General features: G+C 40.4%; 1 protein-coding gene across 1 annotated transcript in view; it reads right to left on the reverse strand.

Moving 5' to 3' along the window:
• Positions 1-14,873, reverse strand: part of tmeff1a (transmembrane protein with EGF-like and two follistatin-like domains 1a) — a 56,501-nt gene extending 41,628 nt beyond the window's left edge. The window contains exon 1 of the mRNA XM_034136000.1: positions 14,374-14,873. Coding sequence (XP_033991891.1) covers positions 14,374-14,524 — 151 coding nt within the window. The 5' untranslated portion in view covers positions 14,525-14,873. The remainder of the gene's footprint in view (positions 1-14,373) is intronic.
• Between the last annotated feature and the right edge of the window lie 7,324 nt (positions 14,874-22,197).

Consider the following 22,197-nt stretch of genomic DNA (forward strand, 5'->3'; position numbering starts at 1 on the left):
GTCATAATTCTACGTGGCTGCCTTTTTGGTTTTTAGGGTTAGACAAAGACAAGACATTCATGGATTATAAAACAGATTTAAAATGGGTTAGGTTGGGTTTTATCCGTATTCTAAGGGATTAAAATTCTTCAAATGTGCCAAATAAAGGCAGAAAGGGTGCACAATCTTATCTACAAATGATTCAAATTAATGCATTATAATATATTATGGGATTTCAATTGGGTTTTCCCATTTTAAAAAGGGGTTTCAAGGGGGAAAAACCCGGAGAATTGGCGGAGATTACAGCCACGCCTGAATTAAAAAGCACGTTTAATGGTACAGATGCATTGTGGGTTTTAGGGTTAAAATGCTTGATTGTTTTATACTAATTTAATTTCTTATCGCTAATATTAAGGGGCTTTTTCAGTAAGGCTTCTTAATGAACTTTCATGGGTTTAATGGGGAAATTAATGGATTGATTTAAGGACTATAATTATTACAAGACATTTTTAATTGGCTTTTCAATTGAGGTTTTAAAGAAGAAATGTGGACACCATGCATGGGTCTTAATTAAAAGATATTTCTCATATCAAGTTAAAAGGGAATCCTAATTTATTATACATAAAAATGCCTTTTAATAAAACCTCAGTAAAATATTACACAGATAAAATGAAGGATGGTTTCTCTCTTCGGAGCGATGACTGGTTTTTCATTTTGTCTTATCAGTTTTCATTCAAGATAAGTCTTCTTCATCATCTCAGTTTCTTTATATCAAAAACACAGATACTTTAAGACTCGATACTCTTTAAAACCAATTTCCTGTGACTAACCAGTAAACACGTTATTGCAAAAAGAACCAGGACTGAACTCTCTACGATTCTCTCTTTAAACCTCCAGAGATAAAACGTTTTTCAGTAACTGCTTGAAAGTAAAAGTCTCTATATTTTAAAACAAGCTTTTCTCCGGATGCTCCACTATCAGTCCTGACAGCAGCTGAAATAATCCTGCTTCTCCACGGTGCGTTTGGAAGGTCAAATCAATCAGAAATCACTGCTCTGCTCTTCAGAAGTCTAGCGTTGGAGGAGTAAATGCTATCAGAGAAAAATAACCGCCGGCCAAAAGGCCAACAGAGAGGATCCCCATATTTTGAAGAAGACCACCTAATGTGAAGAGGCTGCTTTCTTGCAGTAAACACAGCTGAAACGTCCTGCGGGCAGTAAACACATCGTCCTCCTCACATCCAAAAATATATTCTCTCATGTGTCTCCAACAGGAACCCATCACTGTGTTGTGACAATCATTCCTTAGGACATATTTAGCACAGTCACAATTTAAAAAAGGGATCAAAATTACCGCACCAGAAATATTGTCCGTGCATTCTGTCAAAAACGGCCTACATTACCCACAATGCAATGGGTTTCAAGAGCTTTTTGTGTCCAAGTGTTGAATTAACGTCTCTCTTTTAGCTCTGTTTTTGGTCTCCTCCAGCTCCTTAAGGGAAATATCTGTCTCCTAATCTGTTAAATGATCATTAAGAGACACTGAAAGTCACCCACTTGTTCACAGGTCAGACATAAATTACTATAAAATAAAACACCACAAAAAAAAGCACCATATAAGACCGTTTGATAAATTAGCGCACTGAGCCACAGCCTCCCTATAACGATATGAAATCTATATTTTGCCAAGCGCTATATCAAAGATGTGACTGTCTGTTCACTGTAAAAGCTTTAAAGGTCCCATGTCATGCTTTTCCGGTTATTACCCGTCCCCTTGTGTGTTATGTAGTTTTTTCTGCATGTGCACGGTCTGCAAAGTCACAAACCCTCAAAGTACACCCTGTAGCGAGTAAAACTCTAACACAGAAAAGAGCTGTCTATGCTGCCCCAGAACGCCTCGTTGGGGATTTCTCTTTTTCCATTTTTTTCTTCTTGGGTATGGTGACGTGACCATACCCAAATGGACCCATTGGTTCAAATGGACCAATCCGTGTGAGCACACACACAGACTCACAGCCAGGATGCGGGTGTGTGTGTGTGCTCGGGCTGGTTTCGCGTTGTCTCCACACCAGTAAGCCAGCTCACACTGTCCGCTCCAGCAGCGAGCCGCGCAACGTCCCGCCAACACGGCACCCAGACTAGGGATGGGAACGATTAATCGAATATTCGAATATTCAAAATTATTCAGGTATTCGAATTTTTTTTTGGGAGGGATGCCTAAGTTGATTACATATTATCAAATTGAATAATTCAATGTATACGACAGTGCCATAGCTAAATGTGTTAGGTGACGTCTAAAGGTGTGTTTTGCTCCGCTCACCGGTCCCTCACAGCGGGCAGAGCTGCAGGTGCTGATCTCTCTCTCTCTTGCGCGCGCGTCCGGTACTTCACTCGCGTTTGTCATTACTGGTGTCATTTCCTGGTTGCTAACAAACGCCATTGTAACACATAATCACTGATGTTCTGCTGTAACGGTGGTAGACTCATCAGAACAGAGTGGGCGAGCTGACCAATCAGAGCACACTGGGCTCACAGGGAGGGGGGGGGGGGGCAGGAGCTCCAACAAGCCGTTTAGGACAGAGAGTGAATACACATGCTATACAGAGATGCTGTATGAGAAACCAATGTGAGTAATGTAAATCTATTCTAGTAGACCTCAACAATGGAATTATGATCAGTAGAAATGGCCATGACATGGGACCTTTAATGGAACTATACGTGTTAATGTTCCCTTTTCATATTAGGATTATAATAAAGCACACACAGAATGAGCTTCCTCTCCATCAGTGTCAGCGCACCTTTCTGCAGATGTCTACACACAACAACAACAACAACAACAGAAACTCCACTGAAGCCATGTAAACATCAGCAGGACTTCCTGTTTATTTACATTTCCTCAGAGACGTTTCACGGGATCCGCAAACAGCTGAGAGTTCAGACGCTCCGGGAGATGAGACAGAAAAAAAAGCTGAATTTGTTTCGGACTTGTTCCTGATAAACAGTTAACAGATTTACTGGAGACGTCAGTGTGGGAATAACTCAAAGCGAGGAGGGAAACACGTTTTTGGTTTGGTGACTGAAACTAAATGTGAAGTATGAATAGGTTCAGAGGAGAGAGACTTGATTATTTACAGATGAACGTTCATATTTGACCTTAAAGAAGAGTGATCTATGGAAACACTTTGTCGAGGCAACATGGTGTCTGAGCCAAAAACATGATTAACGTCCCTGCTGCGACACACTGATGATATTATTGTTGTTGTTGTTTTTGCAGAAAGCAGAAAGAACATGTTGTTGTTATCATCTGTTTGTTTCTGCTCAAATTGAGGAATAAAACGCTTATTAAACACCGATCCAGCCTGCAGTATGACACATATTTTTGACGGATTGAAAACAAAATGTATTTGTTTTCTATTGTTTTTTTGCTTTTAAAGTTGCTTTTATGGTTTATTAAGCAATTACTGTTTTCAATATCAATCCCTATAACAATATTCTTGATATAGAGACACTCAATAGTCCATTTTCTAAAAACCCCAAGGCCACTTTACTATTCTTTCTGTGTAAAACTGCTTTTCAAGCCAAAATATGTAGAATAGAATATCAGAATTCAGACTACTTCTGTACTTTTTATATCCGAGACATTAAATCCACATTAATGATGATAATGTTTATTCGGTAGATTTAGAATATCATGATATGTATGTCTCCATGAAGGCTCCTTAGAGAGAAAGGAAGCTGAGGAGACATTAAACTGTAAATAAAATATATAAACCTTTAACAAAACATACGTCTCTGCGATTTCTACATGCAAAGGCAATTTGATGCATTTAAATCAACATTAAGGTCATTTCAGAAGTTTAAAGTGGATGAGTTGCACCACACTGAGGTACAAAACAACATATTTATTGATGGTCCTCCTGCAGCTCTGCAGATTCATCTTTACATTAATGGATAATCAAACAGCTGCGGGATGTGAAGTGAAGGAGGCAGAAGAGGAGCTGGAGAGCGATGTTTCAACACAGAAAGGTTTGTTTTTTAGCTTAAAAAGTCTCGATCACAACAACAACTCCAAACCACAGCCTCAGAAACACATGACCAACCAGACAATTATTCTCATATCCGAAATACAAAGCTCTGAACGCCACAGAACAACACCCGGAGAACATGTGGAGAGAGAGAATATAATGTGAGAAATTCACTCATTATTTGATCTTTTCTCACAGCGTTTTACCCACATGACAGCTGGAAATAACCACACTTGGATACCACGATAAAACACAAAAACAAAATAATAAATCCCATGTAACTCTCTTTTTAAACTGTTTGGCCACTGGTTTTGTAAAAAAGTTAATCTGGGTCATAGTCCCCTCTCTGATATGTATTATATTGCTGTGAACATTTAAAAAAAGAAAACTGGATTTATTTAAGTTTCTCAACAAAAACTACATTTTACACATTGAACACATCATGTAGCTTTCTCCTTACACAGAATAGAGCTTGAATTCAACCCAACTCCACTGACCGCTATCAGCTAACAACTCAAATCTAAAGCTGACATCACAACTAGCATCACAACTAGCATCTCTTCCGCTACAGCAACAACTACGCGACGACAACAGAGACCATGGAGACAGCGGAGACCGAGGAATCAACGGAGACTTCGACATTCCCCCGGGGACGCCTCGGCAGACAGACACGCATGAGGCAGTGACGAGAGGAAGAGAACCGAGATCCGAGGGAACAAATATCCACCATGTTGTTAGCCACCCTGCTAGCATATCGACGGCTAAAGCTACAACGGAGCCTCCCTCCCCCCACCACCCCACCGCTCCAAGCACCACGGCAGGCCGCAAGCCGTTTGCTGTAACGGACAAAGACAAATATCTTCAAGCTGACGACATTATGCATTTAAACAACAAAAATGGACTACATATTTTTCATCTGAACACTAACAGCCTGAGACACAAACTGGCTGAACTCAGGCAACTGTTCATGAACGGTAAGGCAAGCATATTATGCTTTTCTGAGACCAAATTGGACAATTCCATTACAGATTCAGAGATTGAAATTGAAGATTATCTTGTAGTGAGAAGGGACAGGAACGTGAATGGAGGTGGTGTCTGCATGTACATACATAAAGACACCAATTTCAAAAACCGTACTGACCTGCATCATGAAAATATTGAATCTGTGTGGGTTGAAATTCTTTTTGACAATGCTAAATCTGTAATAGTCGGGACAATCTATAGACCACCGGAACAGAGTGACTTTTATGATACATTAGATGGGTGTTTGGCTGATGTGGGGGATGTAGAGACAATTATTGTTGGAGACTGGAACACGGATATGCAACGTAAAGACACGTCCGTCTTCAAGTCCTTCAGTAGGATTTGTGATCTGCACGGCTTCAGCCAGCTAATCACCCAACCCACCCGGGTATGTGAAACAACACAAACTACCATTGATCTCATTCTGACCTCTGACAGGTCCAGGATCTCCAGTAAAGGGGTTATAGCATGCGGTTTAAGTGATCATTATATGATATTCTGTACCCGCAAAAAGCTAAAACAAAAGGCCGGCTGTCACAAAACAGTCATATCTAGAGACCTCAAAAACTACTCTAGCGAGGCCTTTAACCTAGAACTGGAGAGCCTGGACTGGTCAGATGAGCTCAGTGGTACACAAGTTGAAGAAACATGGCTTGGTTTCAAAAACAAATTCTCTGCAATACTCAATGATTTGGCCCCCCTAAGAACAACCAGGGTAAAAAATCGCGCTGAGCCGTGGATGCACTCCGGCATACTGACCGCCATGAAAACCAGAGACAAAAAATGCTCTGAGTTTCATAAAAGTCAGTCAATGCTTTCCAAAAGCACGAGCAGTGAACTCCAGGCCCACGTGACTGAACTAAAAATTGAAAGAAACAGACTAAGAAATGACGTAAGCTCCATGATCAAAACTGCCAAAAAGAATTTCATCAATGACAAAACTGAGGAAAACAAAAATAAACCCCGTGAACTTTGGAAATTACTCAATAACCAGCTTGGCTGCAGTAAAAAACTCAAAACGAGATTTTCAAACGTAAACATAAAGACAGATAACAGGCTCATCACAGACAAACTGGATGTGGCCAAGTACTTGAACATTTTTTTCACAAACATAGCCACAACTCTTGTAAATAAATTACCCTCCCACTCAGGGCTTTTTGGAGTAGATCACATCATGACCTACTACAAAAACCTAGGGGTACGCAAAGATGATTTCAGTCTAGCAAGGGTAACAACAGCAGAGGTACTCATTAAACTGAGCGCCCTCAAACCTAACAAGGCCACTGGCCACGACAATATCCCCTCCAAATTCCTCAGAGACACAGCAACCGCCATCTCACCAGTCATAGCTCACATAATTAACCTCTCCATAAAACAGGGAAAAGTACCCAAAGACTTCAAAATTGCAAGAGTAACCCCCCTGCACAAAAAGGGCAGCAAATTGGACCCAGGCAACTACCGCCCTGTTTCTATACTTACCTCCATCTCGAAAGTCATGGAAAAAATAGTATATGAACAGGTCGAAAAGTACCTCGCAGAAAAGAAACTAATCTATGAATTTCAATCTGGCTTTAGAACATCCCACTCCACTGACACATGCCTTCTTTATTTGAACGACCACATCAAACAAGAGGTGGACGAGGGTAAATACTGCGGCATGGTGATGCTGGACCTACAAAAGGCTTTCGACACTGTCAATCACCCCATTCTGATTGACAAGCTAAAAGCAATTGGTTTTGATAAACTATCGGTGAGCTGGATGCAATCCTACCTGGAGGGGAGAGAACAGATGGTGGAGGTAAACGGTACTCTGTCCCCCCCCCTCCCAGTGAGCTGTGGTGTTCCACAAGGAAGCATATTAGGTCCGTTACTGTTCCTAATTTATGCAAATGACATGTCATCAGCATGTGACTGCAACTTGTTCCTGTTCGCGGACGACTCAGCCCTGCTGGTCTCTGACAGGAGCAGATTGCAGGTTGAAAAAACCCTCAGCTCCGAGCTCGGCAGAATCTGCACCTGGCTCGCCGATAATAAATTATCATTACACCTGGGTAAAACAGAGTCCATTCTCTTCGGTTCGAAACATAATCTCAGCAAATCCGACGACTTCTCAGTTGCAGTGGGTGACATTATTGTCACAAGTAAGAAGGAAATTACATACCTAGGATCTATTCTTGAGGCAAACCTCTCCTGTGACAAAATGGCATCCAATGTAATAAAAAAAGTCAATCAAAGAACTAGATTCCTATACCGGATCTCCTCTCTGGTAAACAAAAACACCCTGAAAACTCTGGCAGGAGCACTCATTCAAGGGTACTATGACTATGCTTGCACGTCATGGTACCATAGCACCTCCAAGGCGCTAAAAATAAAACTTCAAACATCGCAAAATAAACTGGTCAGACTACTGCTTGACCTTTCATCTAGAACCCACCTCACCTCTGCCCACTTTGACAACCTAGGATGGCTTAGAGTAGACGACAGAGTACAGCTACTTGCAATGGGCCTGGTCTACAAGATCCACTACACCTCTATGGTACCCATGTACATGTCAAAATTCTTCCCAAAGGTCAAGGAATACCATGATCATAACACCAGAGGGAGCTCCACAAATCATGTAAAACCCAGATTTGGCACAAAAAAAGGGGAATACACGTTTCGCAATTATGCCACATCAAGGTGGAACGCTCTTCCCACAACTGTAAAGGAAAGTAAAACTATACTTACCTTCAAAACCTCTCTTAAAGAGCACCTTCGGGGGAGAGCATTGCAAAACTGGCCCCGGTAATGGTACAAATCTCAACCTGTCGTACAATGGACAGCTTCCCCCCCCCATCTATGTATATACTCGCATTTTAGACTCTGTTACTAACTGTATATCTGTAGACTTGGTATGTCTTAAATGTCCGGTTAGGATGTATTAGAACGAAATCTAAAATGAAAATTGTAAATAAGCCATCTGTATGTAAAAAACCACCTGTATGTAAATTGTAAATAAGCCATCTGTATGTCAAATATGTCTTATATGTCTTAAATGATATGATGAATTGGAAATGGGGGACCCTGATGTAAACAAGACGAAAGTCTTTCTCTGGTCTGCATCCCCTTAACAATTGTATGTTTTGAGCTGTACTGTACTGTACCCAATATACAAGCTGTTAATAAACTTTTCAATCAATCAATCAATGACAGCTAACAGTGAGAATCTTACAGCTAACAACTAACCGCTAACAACTAAAATATAAAAGCTAACAGCTAGAATCTAACAACTAGAATTTAAAAGCTAACAGTGGCAATCTTACAGCTAACAACTAACAGCTAACAACTAGAATATAAAAGCTCACAGATAACAGCTAGAATCTAACAACTAAGCTAACAGCTAACAGTGAGAATCTAAAAGCTAACAGCTAACAACAAGAATATAAAAGCTAACAGAACAGCTAACAACAAGAATATAAAAGCTAACAGCTACAGCTAACAACAAGAATATAAAAGCTAACAGAACAGCTAACAACTAGAATATAAAAGCTAACAGCTACAGCTAACAACTAGAATATAAAAGCTAACAGCTACAGCTAACAACTAGAATATAAAAGCTAACAGCTACAGCTAACAACTAGAATATAAAAGCTAACAGATAACAGCTAGAATCGTACAGCTAACAGCCAATGAGAATATAAAAGCTAACAACTAGAATCAAACAGCTATAAAGGTACAGCTAACAGCTAACGCTAACTAGCTCTCCTGCTTTTTTCAACACACAATTGTTTTTTTAATCGAGCATAGGCCTAATGAGGAAAAACGGGTGAAAAGTAAGTGTATTGTTTCTCAAACAGACATTTATCGACCATATTATTTTAATGTTTTTCAGGCCAAGGACCCCTTAGCTTAAAAAACAATATAGCAGGGATCCCTTACTCACCAAATGTGTATTACAAATTGCACATGTTGGCCTTAAGGAGCCATGTAAGGCTAAACAGTCATTTAGTAAGTTCAAAGGACCTGCAGACACCCTGTTATCCCACTTCTTGTGTACTTTATGTTGTAAATTGTCGTAGAAGAGCTAAATCTGCTAGCAGCTAGGCTAATGTGTGCAGTGTGCTATAGGTTTAAGCTAACAGTGGTAACTTGCAGAAAGCTTAACAACAGGTTTGTTGACACTAATATCCCGTAAGTTAGCTGTGTTTCTGCTTGCGTACAAGGGTCTTTTTCCCCATATTTGAATTTTCCAGCTAAACTAACAGAGAAAGATGTCAGCGAGTAAATCGTCCTCTCAGGAATTCATAGCTGACGTCAGAAATGCTGTTTTACAGGATCATAATACGGGTGAATAATGGTGTGCTATAAATGTTTTATGCTCCTCCAGGGCCTTATTTTCCCTTCAGACCCTGAACGCAGCAACAAAAGTCCTTTCTTTATGTTATCTGAGCATCAGTTTTGAAAGAAGCGCAGAGAAATATCTGGTTTCTCTGGTATCTATCTGTTAGGTGTTCGAATTACACTTTCTGTGCCAAGGTAAATCAATATATTTATCATTGTTCAGATACAGTCTATGGTTCAGATCCTTAGTCAAAGAAGAAATGCTAGTCCATTGCAAGTAAAAGTCAGTAATACAGTACAGTTTGAGTTTTATCAGCTAAATGTACTCAAAGTATCAAAAGTAAAAGTACTCGGTATGCAGAACGGCTATTTATACAGTATTATATCATCATACAATATTATATAACTCTGTATTATCTCTAACAAATGCATGTAAGAGCATTTTAATGTTGTAGTTTTACACAAAACACTGGGGATATTAGTAGTACAGTGCTGCATCATATCAGATATCATGTGTTTATATAAAAAAGGAACTTGTAAGTATGAATGTACTCGAGTAAAAAGTATGAGATTTGAAATATATACCCATAGCGATGTCACTTTGTTCCTAAACTTTGAGATTTTAGCCTCTGCAGACCATTTATATGCACAGAAACCTATAGAAGACACTACAGGAGAGGGAAGACCACACAAAGTACAATAAGGCCTCTTAATTCTGTCAAAATAATACTTGAGTATGGTAGTTAAGTACATGTGTCAGGGAATAATTCTGTATACATGTTTACCTTTCGCCCTCTGACGCAGATGCCCTAACCCTTGAGCAGCCGTTATCTCCCTTAAGGAGGGGCTGCCCTAGCATTTTGTTGTTGTTACCAGTTTGTGACCGGGCAACTCTCGGTCAGAGATAGTTATTGTTGTGGGACACCTGGAACACATCCTTCTCGGGGTGTAGATGACCCCGAGCCATAAGCGACAACAAATGTGATTCAGTGTCCTCAGCTGTTTAGTCTCTCTATTGAAGAATGTTGATCATTACACTCTGAACTAGTTAAAGGTCCCATGTCATGGCCATTTCTACTGATCATATTTCCATTGTTGAGGTCTACTAGAATAGATTTAAATTGTGCAATTTTCCAAAATCACATTGGTTTCTCATACAGCATCTCTGTATAGTATCAAAGTCAAAGTCAAAGTCAGCTTTATTGTCAATAATTCTACATGTTGTACATCCAGAAATATCGAAATATCATTTCCCGCAGTCCTACAGTGTGACATATATACATCAAACAAAAAACAAAAAGGGCCTAGATAAACATGGTATACATTAAACAAAACAAAGGGCCTAGATAACCGGGGTATACAGTTTAAAATGTTAATAATATAATTTAAGTGTTCAAAGTACAGTTTCAGTGCAGTAGCATGGGAGATGGGCAGAAAAGTGAGTTAGGGGGTTAGAGTCCAGGACCATTTGGGGCAGGGGAGAAAGGTCGGAGGCAGGGTGGAGAGTTCAGGGGAGAGATGTCAGAGATGGGGAGAGAGGGAGGGAGGGGAGAGAGTTCAGCAGCCTGACCGCCTGGTGGAGGAAGCTGTTGCCCAGCCTGGAGGTGCGCGAGCTGAGGCTGAGGAACCTTCTTCCTGAAGGCATGTGTATTCACCAGGTATTCACTCTCTGTCCTAAACGGCTTGTTGGAGCTCCGGCCCCGCCCTCCCTGTGAGTCCAGTGTGCTCTGATTGGTCGGGACGTTGCAAGGCTCGCTGCTGCGAGGAGCGGACAGGTTTCCGTGTCGGAGATACAGCGAGAACAAGCGAAACTCATCCTGAGCACACACAAACACTCACAGCCGAAGTAAAAACAATAAATGTGGCTTGATATTGAGTAAGAAAAAGGTTTATAACGCTGTGAGAATGGGTCTGCGGAGAGCATTTCTCCACCATCCCAACTCGTCTATTACCAGCGTTCAGGGAGCTCTATGCAAGTCAATGGGACTCCCTGTTAGTTAGCCAAGGGATCCTGGTGTGTGAGGTGCTCCACGGATTGGTCCATTTGGGCCAATCCGGTCATTTGTTGTTGATCTGGGTGTTCACACGTCACAGAACCCAGGAAGTAAACAATGGAAAAAGAGAAATCCTCAACGAGGCGTTCTGGGGCAGCATAGACAGGTCTTCTCTGTGTTAGAGTTTTACTCGCTACAGGGTGAACTTTGAGGGGTTTGTGACTCTGCAGACCGTTCACATGCAGAAAAAACTACATAACACAAGGGGACGGGTAATAACCAGAAAAGCATGACATGGGACCTTTAAGACCAGGAACTACAGGAGGGTTCTTCAGAATTGATTGTGGCATCTCTACCGTGTGGTCCGTGGCCCGTGACATGTCTTGTGAATTCTCCGGCCGAAGCTCCAAATAAACCGTCAGTGTTTGCCATCAAAGCTCCAGCTCTCCTCGTGTCTCTCTGAGTCCTGACTCCATCAAAGCTCCAGCTCTCCTCGTGTCTCTCTGAGTCCTGACTCCATCAAAGCTCCAGCTCTCCTCGTGTCTCTCTGAGTCCTGACTCCATCAAAGCTCCAGCTCTCCTCGTGTCTCTCTGAGTCCTGACTCCATCAAAGCTCCAGCTCTCCTCGTGTCTCTCTGAGTCCTGACTCCATCAAAGCTCCAGCTCTCCATCGTGTCTCTCTGAGTCCTGACTCCATCAAAGCTCCAGCTCTCCTCGTGTCTCTCTGAGTCCTGACTCCATCAAAGCTCCAGCTCTCCTCGTGTCTCTCTGAGTCCTGACTCCATCAAAGCTCCAGCTCTCCTCGTGTCTCTCTGAGTCCTGACTCCATCAAAGCTCCAGCTCTCCTCGTGTCTCTCTGAGTCCTGACTCCATCAAAGCTCCAGCTCTCCTCGTGTCTCTCTGAGTCCTGACTCCATCAAAGCTCCAGCTCTCCTCGTGTCTCTCTGAGTCCTGACTCCATCAAAGCTCCAGCTCTCCTCGTGTCTCTCTGAGTCCTGACTCCATCAAAGCTCCATCTCTCCTCGTGTCTCTCTGAGTCCTGACTCCATCAAAGCTCCAGCTCTCCTCGTGTCTCTCTGAGTCCTGACTCCATCAAAGCTCCAGCTCTCCTCGTGTCTCTCTGAGTCATGACTCCATCAAAGCTCCAGCTCTCCTCGTGTCTCTTTGAGTCCTGACTCCATCAAAGCTCCAGCTCTCCTCGTGTCTCTCTGAGTCCTGACTCCATCAAAGCTCCAGCTCTCCTCGTGTCTCTTTGAGTCCTGACTCCATCAAAGCTCCAGCTCTCCATCGTGTCTCTCTTTGAGTCCTGACTCCCATTGCTACAGAAGTTTCCCCCACAACATGTATATTTACTTTTGATATTTTTATTTTTGTTTAGTGACTTTTTCTTCAGAGTATTCACAGCGGTCAGGAGGAGAAAGTGTGTGTGTGAGTTTCTGAACACACACTGTTCACTTGTTCATTAATAACAGATGAGGCAGTGACAGCTAACACTCATTTACATGGCTGCTGTTTTTCACTCTTTAATATTTAATAAACGCTAAAGAGCGAGAACAGGGTAATGAATTCATGAATATTATTATAAGATGAATGCAGGATGCAAATACTGTCAGAATATTAAACTCACAGTCTATTTACACAGAGATATATTATTGGGAATATGTGTTAAAGTGTAAATGTATTGTCCTTATATCTGACTATGTGAAGTGAAAGAAGAATCCCAAAATGCACAAATGAATAAATGCATGTATTCTTTAGATTATCTCAGCTAACATGATATTAACATTGTTTAATTATTTATAATGTATATTTCCATATTTACATTCTCTCTCAGAAACAAGAACAAGCAGCGGATAAATCCTGCGTTTAAATGCACTTAACTCAAGTTATTTGTAACCGTTATTCAGTATATTTGCACAGAGGGCACTCATATGATTTTTAGATTATGAGGAGCGCAGGTCACATTTTATTTTTCAAAAAATGTACGTAGTGTTTTTAAAAAGGGATACAACATATATTTGACTTTTATTTGAATATATTTACTCCAGGAGAAATCAAAACATGCATACATTTATTAATTTAACATCAAAAGGCGTGTGGCGCAGTAGGTTGTGCGTTGGTGTTGGGACCAGGGGGTCACAGGTTCAAACCCCACTGCAGTCAGCATGTCGTTGTGTCCCTGAGACACTTCACCCCAAATTGCTCCTGTGGGGATTGTCCACAGTATTGAGTATGTAAGTCGCTTTGGATAAAAGCGTCTAACAAGTGACATGTACAGTAATGTAATAAAAAAAAGGCAATTATTTTAACAGTAATTTACTTTAATTAACATCAACAAATAAATAAAAATGTATCTCCAAAGGACATTTACATATATTGTTGACATATTTTGTCTCAAGATTTGACAATTTTTACTCCTGTCTATATATTATTATTATTCTCTAAGCGTCTTTGAGTTTTTAGAAAAGCGCTATACAAGTCTCATGTATTATTATTATATATTTTTTACACTTAAATTTGACTATTTTTACTCGGGGAAAACATTTGTGTGCACTTATTGTCCTCACATCTGACTCATTGTTACTCACAGGAAAACAACAAATGGATAAAAATGTATTTACCCTCTTAAATCTGACTCTGTTCACTCCATGAATCCCAACAATAAATACATGTATCTTCAAAAGGCAACTCTATATATGTTTTGTACATTTCAAGAACAATTATCATTCAAGGGAAACTATTTTTGACACTTTTTTACCTAGAATTTGACTATTTTGGCTCCAAATACCAATACCTCATCCTTAAGCCTGACTCTATTGACTCCATGTATCCCAACATGCACCAATGAATGCATGTTTCATCACCCCAGTACTGATCCAAAGATTCAAAGGTTTTATTGTCATATGCACAGCAGCTATGTGTGGAAATGGCAAAGACATTTTTCTGACCTGCCAACAATGCAACATAATAGAAAATAGTGCAATAATGCATGTATGCTGTATGTATTTGGTGTGTGTGGTGCAGAGCTCATACCTGTGCAGTCTTTCCCTTTGCCTTTGCACTCCCCGCTGTGGGGGTAGTACGACGCGCGCGCGGCAGGCAGGTGGAGCGGCAGCAGCAGCACGAGGGCGGGCAGGAGGAACCGCAGAGACCCCCTTGTGCTCCTCCCAGGGCCCGAAAACATGATGCGGATCCCGGGCTGCAGGTGGAGGAAAGTAATCCCTGTTTGAAACCGAGGAGAAGATGGAGGAATGTGCGCAGGAGCTCAGATTCCGCTCCGGTTCGTGCAGAAAGGAAGCAGCAGAATCCCCTCCATCCGTCCGTGCGTCCTTCCTCCGCAGCTCCGCGTGTGTCTCCTCACGTGGATTTATATTTATGCACCACGAGCCTCCAGTCCACGTCCCTAAATCCCCCCCCCGCCGGTCAGGGTGGTGACCATGAGTCGCGGTGTTTGTGTCGGCGGTGGAGCGGCAGAGGAGCGGCGGCGGAGCGGCAGAGGACGCGGTGAAGGAGCAGCAGCTGCAGACACCACAACAAAGAGATCCGGACTGAGAGAGGGGGAAGACAGGAGGGTCACGTGACAGGAGGGATGCAACACTCCCTTCCACCTCCACGCCCCTTACGCACGCGCATGCACGCACACCTTAAACACACAGAAATGATTGCAGTGTGTTTAACCTATAGGAAGAGGATAATGGCCACATTTATTTCGAAGAATATTTTGTTTTCATTTTGACTTTTTTCTTAGATTTCTGAATAATATATTTTTATAATATATAATAATATATTATTTTTTTGTCTGACAACATTTTGAGATTGCAGGAAAAAATAATCTAAATTTGTTCTGGATGTTTTCTTCTTAATACAAAAAAAGTTTTTTCTTTCACATATTTTTGGGAAACCTCAGAATCCTGACGGAGGCTACATTTCTGACTTTTTTCTCAGAATCCTGAATTGTATATCATAATGTTCTCTTACTCTTGGTAACGTGGCCCTCATCCTCTTCTGTATTAACTCAAATACAACACGTCTGTTGAGGAAGCTTCGGAAGCCATTTCATGTTTCTGGTCATTAATTATTATCTCTTTCACGGACATTTTCCAAATTAAACTGTCATTTCAATAAAAATGTGTTATGTCACTTAAACTACTATGTAATTGAGTTGCAGCTAAAAACAGACTGCACTTCCTCTATCATTTCAGTATAATATATCCTTTAATAATATACAAATTGTTGTTATTTATATTTGTATATTTTCTTTTCTTTTACATTTGAATTTCTCTTAAAGCCAGTGCATTAAATGTATGTCCATGACACATTTTTTAAATATTTTTACTTTCTTGAACATGCCTTAAAGACTATTCTTACTTATTAATAAACCTGATTCTGGATCTGATTAACGAAAGCCAACCTTTTATCTTGGACACATTCAGTATTACTGCAGAACAGATATGAATACTTCCCGTGTGTGTGACCGTGCTCTAGTTCCTTTATAGCCCAACATTAGCCGTCTTTAGCTTAGCGGTGGTGACGTGAAGTTATGTGACCGTGCTGTAGTTCCTTTATTGCCCAACATTAGCCTCCTTTAGCTTAGCGGTGGTGACGTGAAGTCATGTGACCGTGCTGTAGTTCCTTTATAGCCCAACATTAGCCGTCTTTAGCTTAGCGGTGGTGACGTGAAGTCATGTGACCGTGCTGTAGTTCCTTTATAGCCCAACATTAGCCACCTTTAGCTTAGCAGTGGTGACGTGAAGTCATGTGATCGTGCTGTAGTTCCTTTATAGCCCAACATTAGCCACCTTTAGCTTAGCGGTGGGGACGTGAAGTCATGTGACCTTGCTGTAGTTCCTTATTGCCCAACATTAGCCACCTTTAGCTTAGCAGTGGTGACGTGAAGTCATGTGACCGTGCTGTAGTTCCTTTATAGCCCAACATTAGCCACCTTTAGCTTAGCGGTGGTGACGTGAAGTCATGTGACCTTGCTGTAGTTCCTTTATTGCCCAACATTAGCCACCTTTAGCTTAGCAGTGGTGACGTGAAGTCATGTGACCGTGCTGTAGTTCCTTTATAGCCCAACATTAGCCACCTTTAGCTTAGCGGTGGTGACGTGAAGTCATGTGATCGTGCTGTAGTTCCTTTATAGCCCAACATTAGCCACCTTTAGCTTAGCGGTGGGGACGTGAAGTCATGTGACCGTGCTGTAGTTCCTTTATAGCCCAACATTAGCCTCCTTTAGCTTAGCGGTGGTGACGTGAAGTCATGTGACCTTGCTGTAGTTCCTTTATTGCCCAACATTAGCCACCTTTAGCTTAGCAGTGGTGACGTGAAGTCATGTGACCGTGCTGTAGTTCCTTTATAGCCCAACATTAGCCACCTTTAGCTTAGCGGTGGTGACGTGAAGTCATGTGACCGTGCTGTAGTTCCTTTATAGCCCAACATTAGCCACCTTTAGCTTAGCGGTGGGGACGTGAAGTCATGTGATCGTGCTGTAGTTCCTTTATAGCCCAACATTAGCCACCTTTAACTTAGCGGTGGTGACGTGAAGTCATGTGACCTTGCTGTAGTTCCTTTATTGCCCAACATTAGCCACCTTTAGCTTAGCAGTGGTGACGTGAAGTCATGTGACCGTGCTGTAGTTCCTTTATAGCCCAACATTAGCCACCTTTAGCTTAGCGGTGGTGACGTGAAGTCATGTGACCGTGCTGTAGTTCCTTTATAGACCAACATTAGCTTTTTACTTCAGAAATCATAACGTGGTGTTAATATGTGGAGATTATCCTGCTGAACTAGATGTGTAAGTATCATAAAAGTTAGTTTGACACAGAGACTATTTTAAATTCCAAAATCACATATACGTTTGGCTTTTTTTTTAGGGATACCCTTTGCAATGCTTACTTCCCTGTCAGCCTACAAAAGTACATTATCACTGCACTACTCTACAGACTATACTGTTAAAAGCAATCATAGCTAAAAGGTTGGGTTTGTTTAGGATTACGGAAAAACTACAGGTCCGATTTTCATGAAAATTGGTGGAAGGATGAAGCATTGGCCAAAGAAAAACACTTTAAATATTGGAGCGGATCGGAAATTATGAGGTGAATACACGACTAAGGTTTCACTTTCATTGAAACTACTACATTTTGCTGCATTCATATGGTGTCACAATAGCTTTTAAGACATTAAACGGTGGACAGAGGGAGTTTGACACAGAGATTATTTCCTGCAACAATCCAAAATCACATGGAGAATCCCATTGGCTTTTTGTTGACGGAGCCCTTTGTGATGCTTACATCCGGGTCAGCACTATTCTATAAGACTACACACAAAATAAACTACTGTGAAAAGCAATCATAGCTCAAATGTTGGGTTTGTTTTGGATTACGGAAAAACTACAGGTCCGATTCTCATGAAAATTGGTGGAAGGATGGAGCACTGGCCAAGGAAAAACACTTTAAATATTGGAGTGGATCGGAAATGATGAGGCGCATATAAGACTGAGGTTTCATTAAACGGTGGACAGAGGGAGGACCTTTGAGACCCACAGACTCTCAGATGATATGGCTCGTTAAGGTTTGGGTGGTGATTAGTGAAGGGTTAAATCCCCCCCCCCCCCCTCTCTTGGATTAAACCCTAACCCTGTTGTGCTACAGATGGCGGAGGAAATTAAAAATCTGCACGCCACCATCACAACCAAAGGGTGGAGGTTTCTAATCGTGATTTAATTCACTTGCACGGGTTAATACTCCAGTTATTCCGTATTAAAGTCACATTGTAAAGCAGATCTTAAAACCATCGCTTATTCCTGATCTCATTTCTGCTCAAAAGCCAATTAGAGATATCCATCAGGGAACCTAATCTAATTGGTATCGCTGATTTGCCATCCGACAACAATTATTGGTCTCGGGAAGCTTTCCTTTTAAAGAATTGGGGGTTTCACTATAGGCTATTTAACATATTTAACTCAGTAAACCATTCATTGATTTAATTTACATAACAACTATTGTGATAAATACTGTTACGGGGATAAACAATTACATATACTGTGATTTACTCTTAGCAGGAAGAGATGAAGACTTGTTCATTTGCACGATTATTTTTTATGAAATTCACATTTTAAAGCACACAGGGATATAACATTATATATAAGGGAATATACATGATTGGCTACTTCGCCCACTAAGCAGGAAGGGATTTTAAGAAAATAATTCCTCTTACTTTTGAACGATAAATACTTCAGTTATTTTGTAATAAAGTCACATTTTGAAGCAGAGATTAAAAGCATTTATTGTTCAGGTCATTCTATGAAAGTAGTCTCTCTCACTGAGACGACAGACTGTCAGTGTCTGCGAAGCCAATTAGAGATAACCATCAGGAGACTTAATTGAATTGGTGTCTCTGATTTACCATTCCTCTCTTTCCATTTAGCCCCCCCCCCCCCCCATCTCTCCCAGTTACACAGAGGTGGGTGGGAGTGGAGTACAAATACTTTGTTACTGTACTTAAGTACATGTTTCTGGTATCAGTACTTTACTCCACGACTTATTCTTCTGACGACTTTTTACTTTGACTTCTTACATGTTGAACTCAAATACCTGTACTTTCTACTTCTTACATGTTGAACACAAATACCTGTACTTTCTACTTCTTACATGTTGAACCCAAATACCTGTACTTTCTACTTCTTACATGTTGAACCCAAATACCTGTACTTTCTACTTCTTACATGTTGAACCCAAATACCTGTACTTTCTACTTCTTACATGTTGAACCCAAATACCTGTACTTTCTACTTCTTACATGTTGAACACAAATACCTGTACTTTCTACTTCTTACATGTTGAACACAAATACCTGTACTTTCTACTTCTTATATGTTGAACTCAAATACCTGTACTTTCTACTTCTTACATGTTGAACACAAATACCTGTACTTTCTACTTCTTACATGTTGAACACAAATACCTGTACTTTCTACTTCTTACATGTTGAACACAAATACCTGTACTTTCTACTTCTTACATGTTGAACACAAATACCTGTACTTTCTACTTCTTACATTTTGAACTCAAATACCTGTACTTTCTACTTCTTACATGTTGAACACAAATACCTGTACTTTCTACTTCTTACATTTTGAACTCAAATACCTGTACTTTCTACTTCTTACATGTTGAACCCAAATACCTGTACTTTCTACTTCTTACATTTTGAACTCAAATACCTGTACTTTCTACTTCTTACATGTTGAACACAAATACCTGTACTTTCTACTTCTTACATTTTGAACTCAAATACCTGTACTTTCTACTTCGTACATTTTGAACTCAAATACCTGTACTTTCTACTTCTTACATGTTGAACCCAAATACCTGTACTTTCTACTTCTTACATTTTGAACTCAAATACCTGTACTTTCTACTTCTTACATTTTGAACTCAAATACCTGTACTTTCTACTTCTTACATGTTGAACACAAATACCTGTACTTTCTACTTCTTACATTTTGAACTCAAATACCTGTACTTTCTACTTCTTACATTTTGAACACAAATACCTGTACTTTCTACTTCTTACATTTTGAACACAAATACCTGTACTTTCTACTTCTTACATGTTGAACACAAATACCTGTACTTTCTACTTCTTACACTTTGAACACAAATACCTGTACTTTCTACTTCTTACATGTTGAACACAAATACCTGTACTTTCTACTTCTTACATGTTGAACACAAATACCTGTACTTTCTACTTCTTACATGTTGAACCCAAATACCTGTACTTTCTACTTCTCACATTTTGAACACAAATACCTGTACTTTCTACTTCTTACATGTTGAACCCAAATACCTGTACTTTCTACTTCTTACATGTTGAACACAAATACCTGTACTTTCTACTTCTTACATGTTGAACACAAATACCTGTACTTTCTACTTCTTACATGTTGAACACAAATACCTGTACTTTCTACTTCTCACATGTTGAACACAAATACCTGTACTTTCTACTTCTCTCATGTTGAACACAAATACCTGTACTTTCTACTTCTTACATGTTGAACACAAATACCTGTACTCTCTACTTCTTACATTTTGAACACAAATACCTGTACTTTCTACTTCTTACATGTTGAACCCAAATACCTGTACTTTCTACTTCTTACATGTTGAACCCAAATACCTGTACTTTCTACTTCTTACATGTTGAACACAAATACCTGTACTTTCTACTTCTCACATTTCCCAAACAGGCTGGTTCCTTTAGTTTGAATGTGTGTTTGGTGGCGTGATCATTATTCTTTAGAGTCATTGCGTGCCTATTGATTTGAACACGATCCGTGTATCCATCATTTCCTGGTCTTCTCTAAAGAAGAGGGACCAATGAAAACGTTGTCATGTTGCCGTTGTTCAGCATGGAAACATTCATTAGCTATCAATGACATGGTCACTCTTTAGTGTCCCCTGGTCTCCGTTGTGTTTTGAGCTTCTTCAGCGTTTGGTTTCTGCAGCTTTTAGTAAACGCTGCGCATGTCTCCTCAAGTGGCTGAATGTTCTCTAAATGCTGCAGGTGCTGTCAAGTTGCTGGAGATGTGGAACCTTTGGGTTTTTATATCTGCATCCTTTCTGAAGCTGCAGCACGTTCTTTAGCATGCACAAAGTAAATGTAAAAAGTATTTTATATTCTATTCAGGAGCAGTCAGGTAAATATAGTGCAGTAAAAAGAACAATATTTCCCTCTGAGATGTCTCGGAGGATAAGGTCCTTTTAATTATCAGGGTATCCTTTCTTTAAACTGAAAAAGAAAATATAGAAACATTCATTAAACTAAATTGGAGACATTTTGAACCCTGTTTTCTTTGAATTAGCACCAGATTAAGTGATTGTTTTCAGGAAAGCTCCTCGAAATGACTCAGTTTTATAACATTTTAGGGAATAAGAGGTTGGGTCGGTGCAGAGTAATCTGCGGACATATGGCCGGAGGAATAATCTGCCAGTGAGCGGCGGTTAAAACCCCAAACAGGAGAGCAGATGAAGATTAGTGAGAAATTAAGACAAAACCCCTTTTCTTGCTAAACAAAAAACAGCATTAGTGAGGAGTCCGAGGGGTCGGTGCACCTGCCACAGATTTAGATTTCTGAATGTGTGAGAGCAGGTCTCTGCGAAATAAAAAATAATAGGATATTTGTGGTCGTTTTGTCTCTTTGTTTGCATTTATTAGTCATTTTGTAGCTATTTCTAGTCATTTTGTGTCTCTTCACATTACATCACATTACATGTCACTTGTTAGACGCTTTTATCCAAAGCGACTTACATACTGAATACTGTGGGCAATCCCCACAGGAGCACTTTGGGGTGAAGTGTCTCAGGGACACAACGACATGCTGACTGCAGTGGGGTTTGAACCTGTGCCCCCCTGATCCCAACACCAACGCACTAACCCACTGCACCACACGCCTCCCTTATAGTTTTTCTGTGTCTTTTTGTAGCTATTTCGGTGTATTTGTAGTCACTTCATCTCTAGTCATTTAGTGTGTCTGTTATCTTTTTGTTTCTCTTTGAAGTCATTTTGTGTTTCCTCTTTTCTTTATTTCTACTTCCATTTTCCTTCCATCTATTGAACGGGAAAACTGACAAGTACGCTTTAACAACAAACAACAAAAGTAGAATGTTGGCCTCGCACCACATGGGCTTTCCAAAGTGTTTCAGAGAAACAGATATACGATCAATAGAAACAAGAACAAGTCTTTCCAAGCTGCAATTAACAACTTTATTTATTTATTTACAACAATAACTATTAACATCTCTAAGCAGTTGACCAATCACAAGAGAGCCGGCCAGCTAACCAATCAGAGCA

The sequence above is a fragment of the Trematomus bernacchii genome, unplaced genomic scaffold (genome assembly GCF_902827165.1).
Source record: "Trematomus bernacchii unplaced genomic scaffold, fTreBer1.1, whole genome shotgun sequence".
Classification (NCBI taxonomy): domain Eukaryota; kingdom Metazoa; phylum Chordata; class Actinopteri; order Perciformes; family Nototheniidae; genus Trematomus; species Trematomus bernacchii.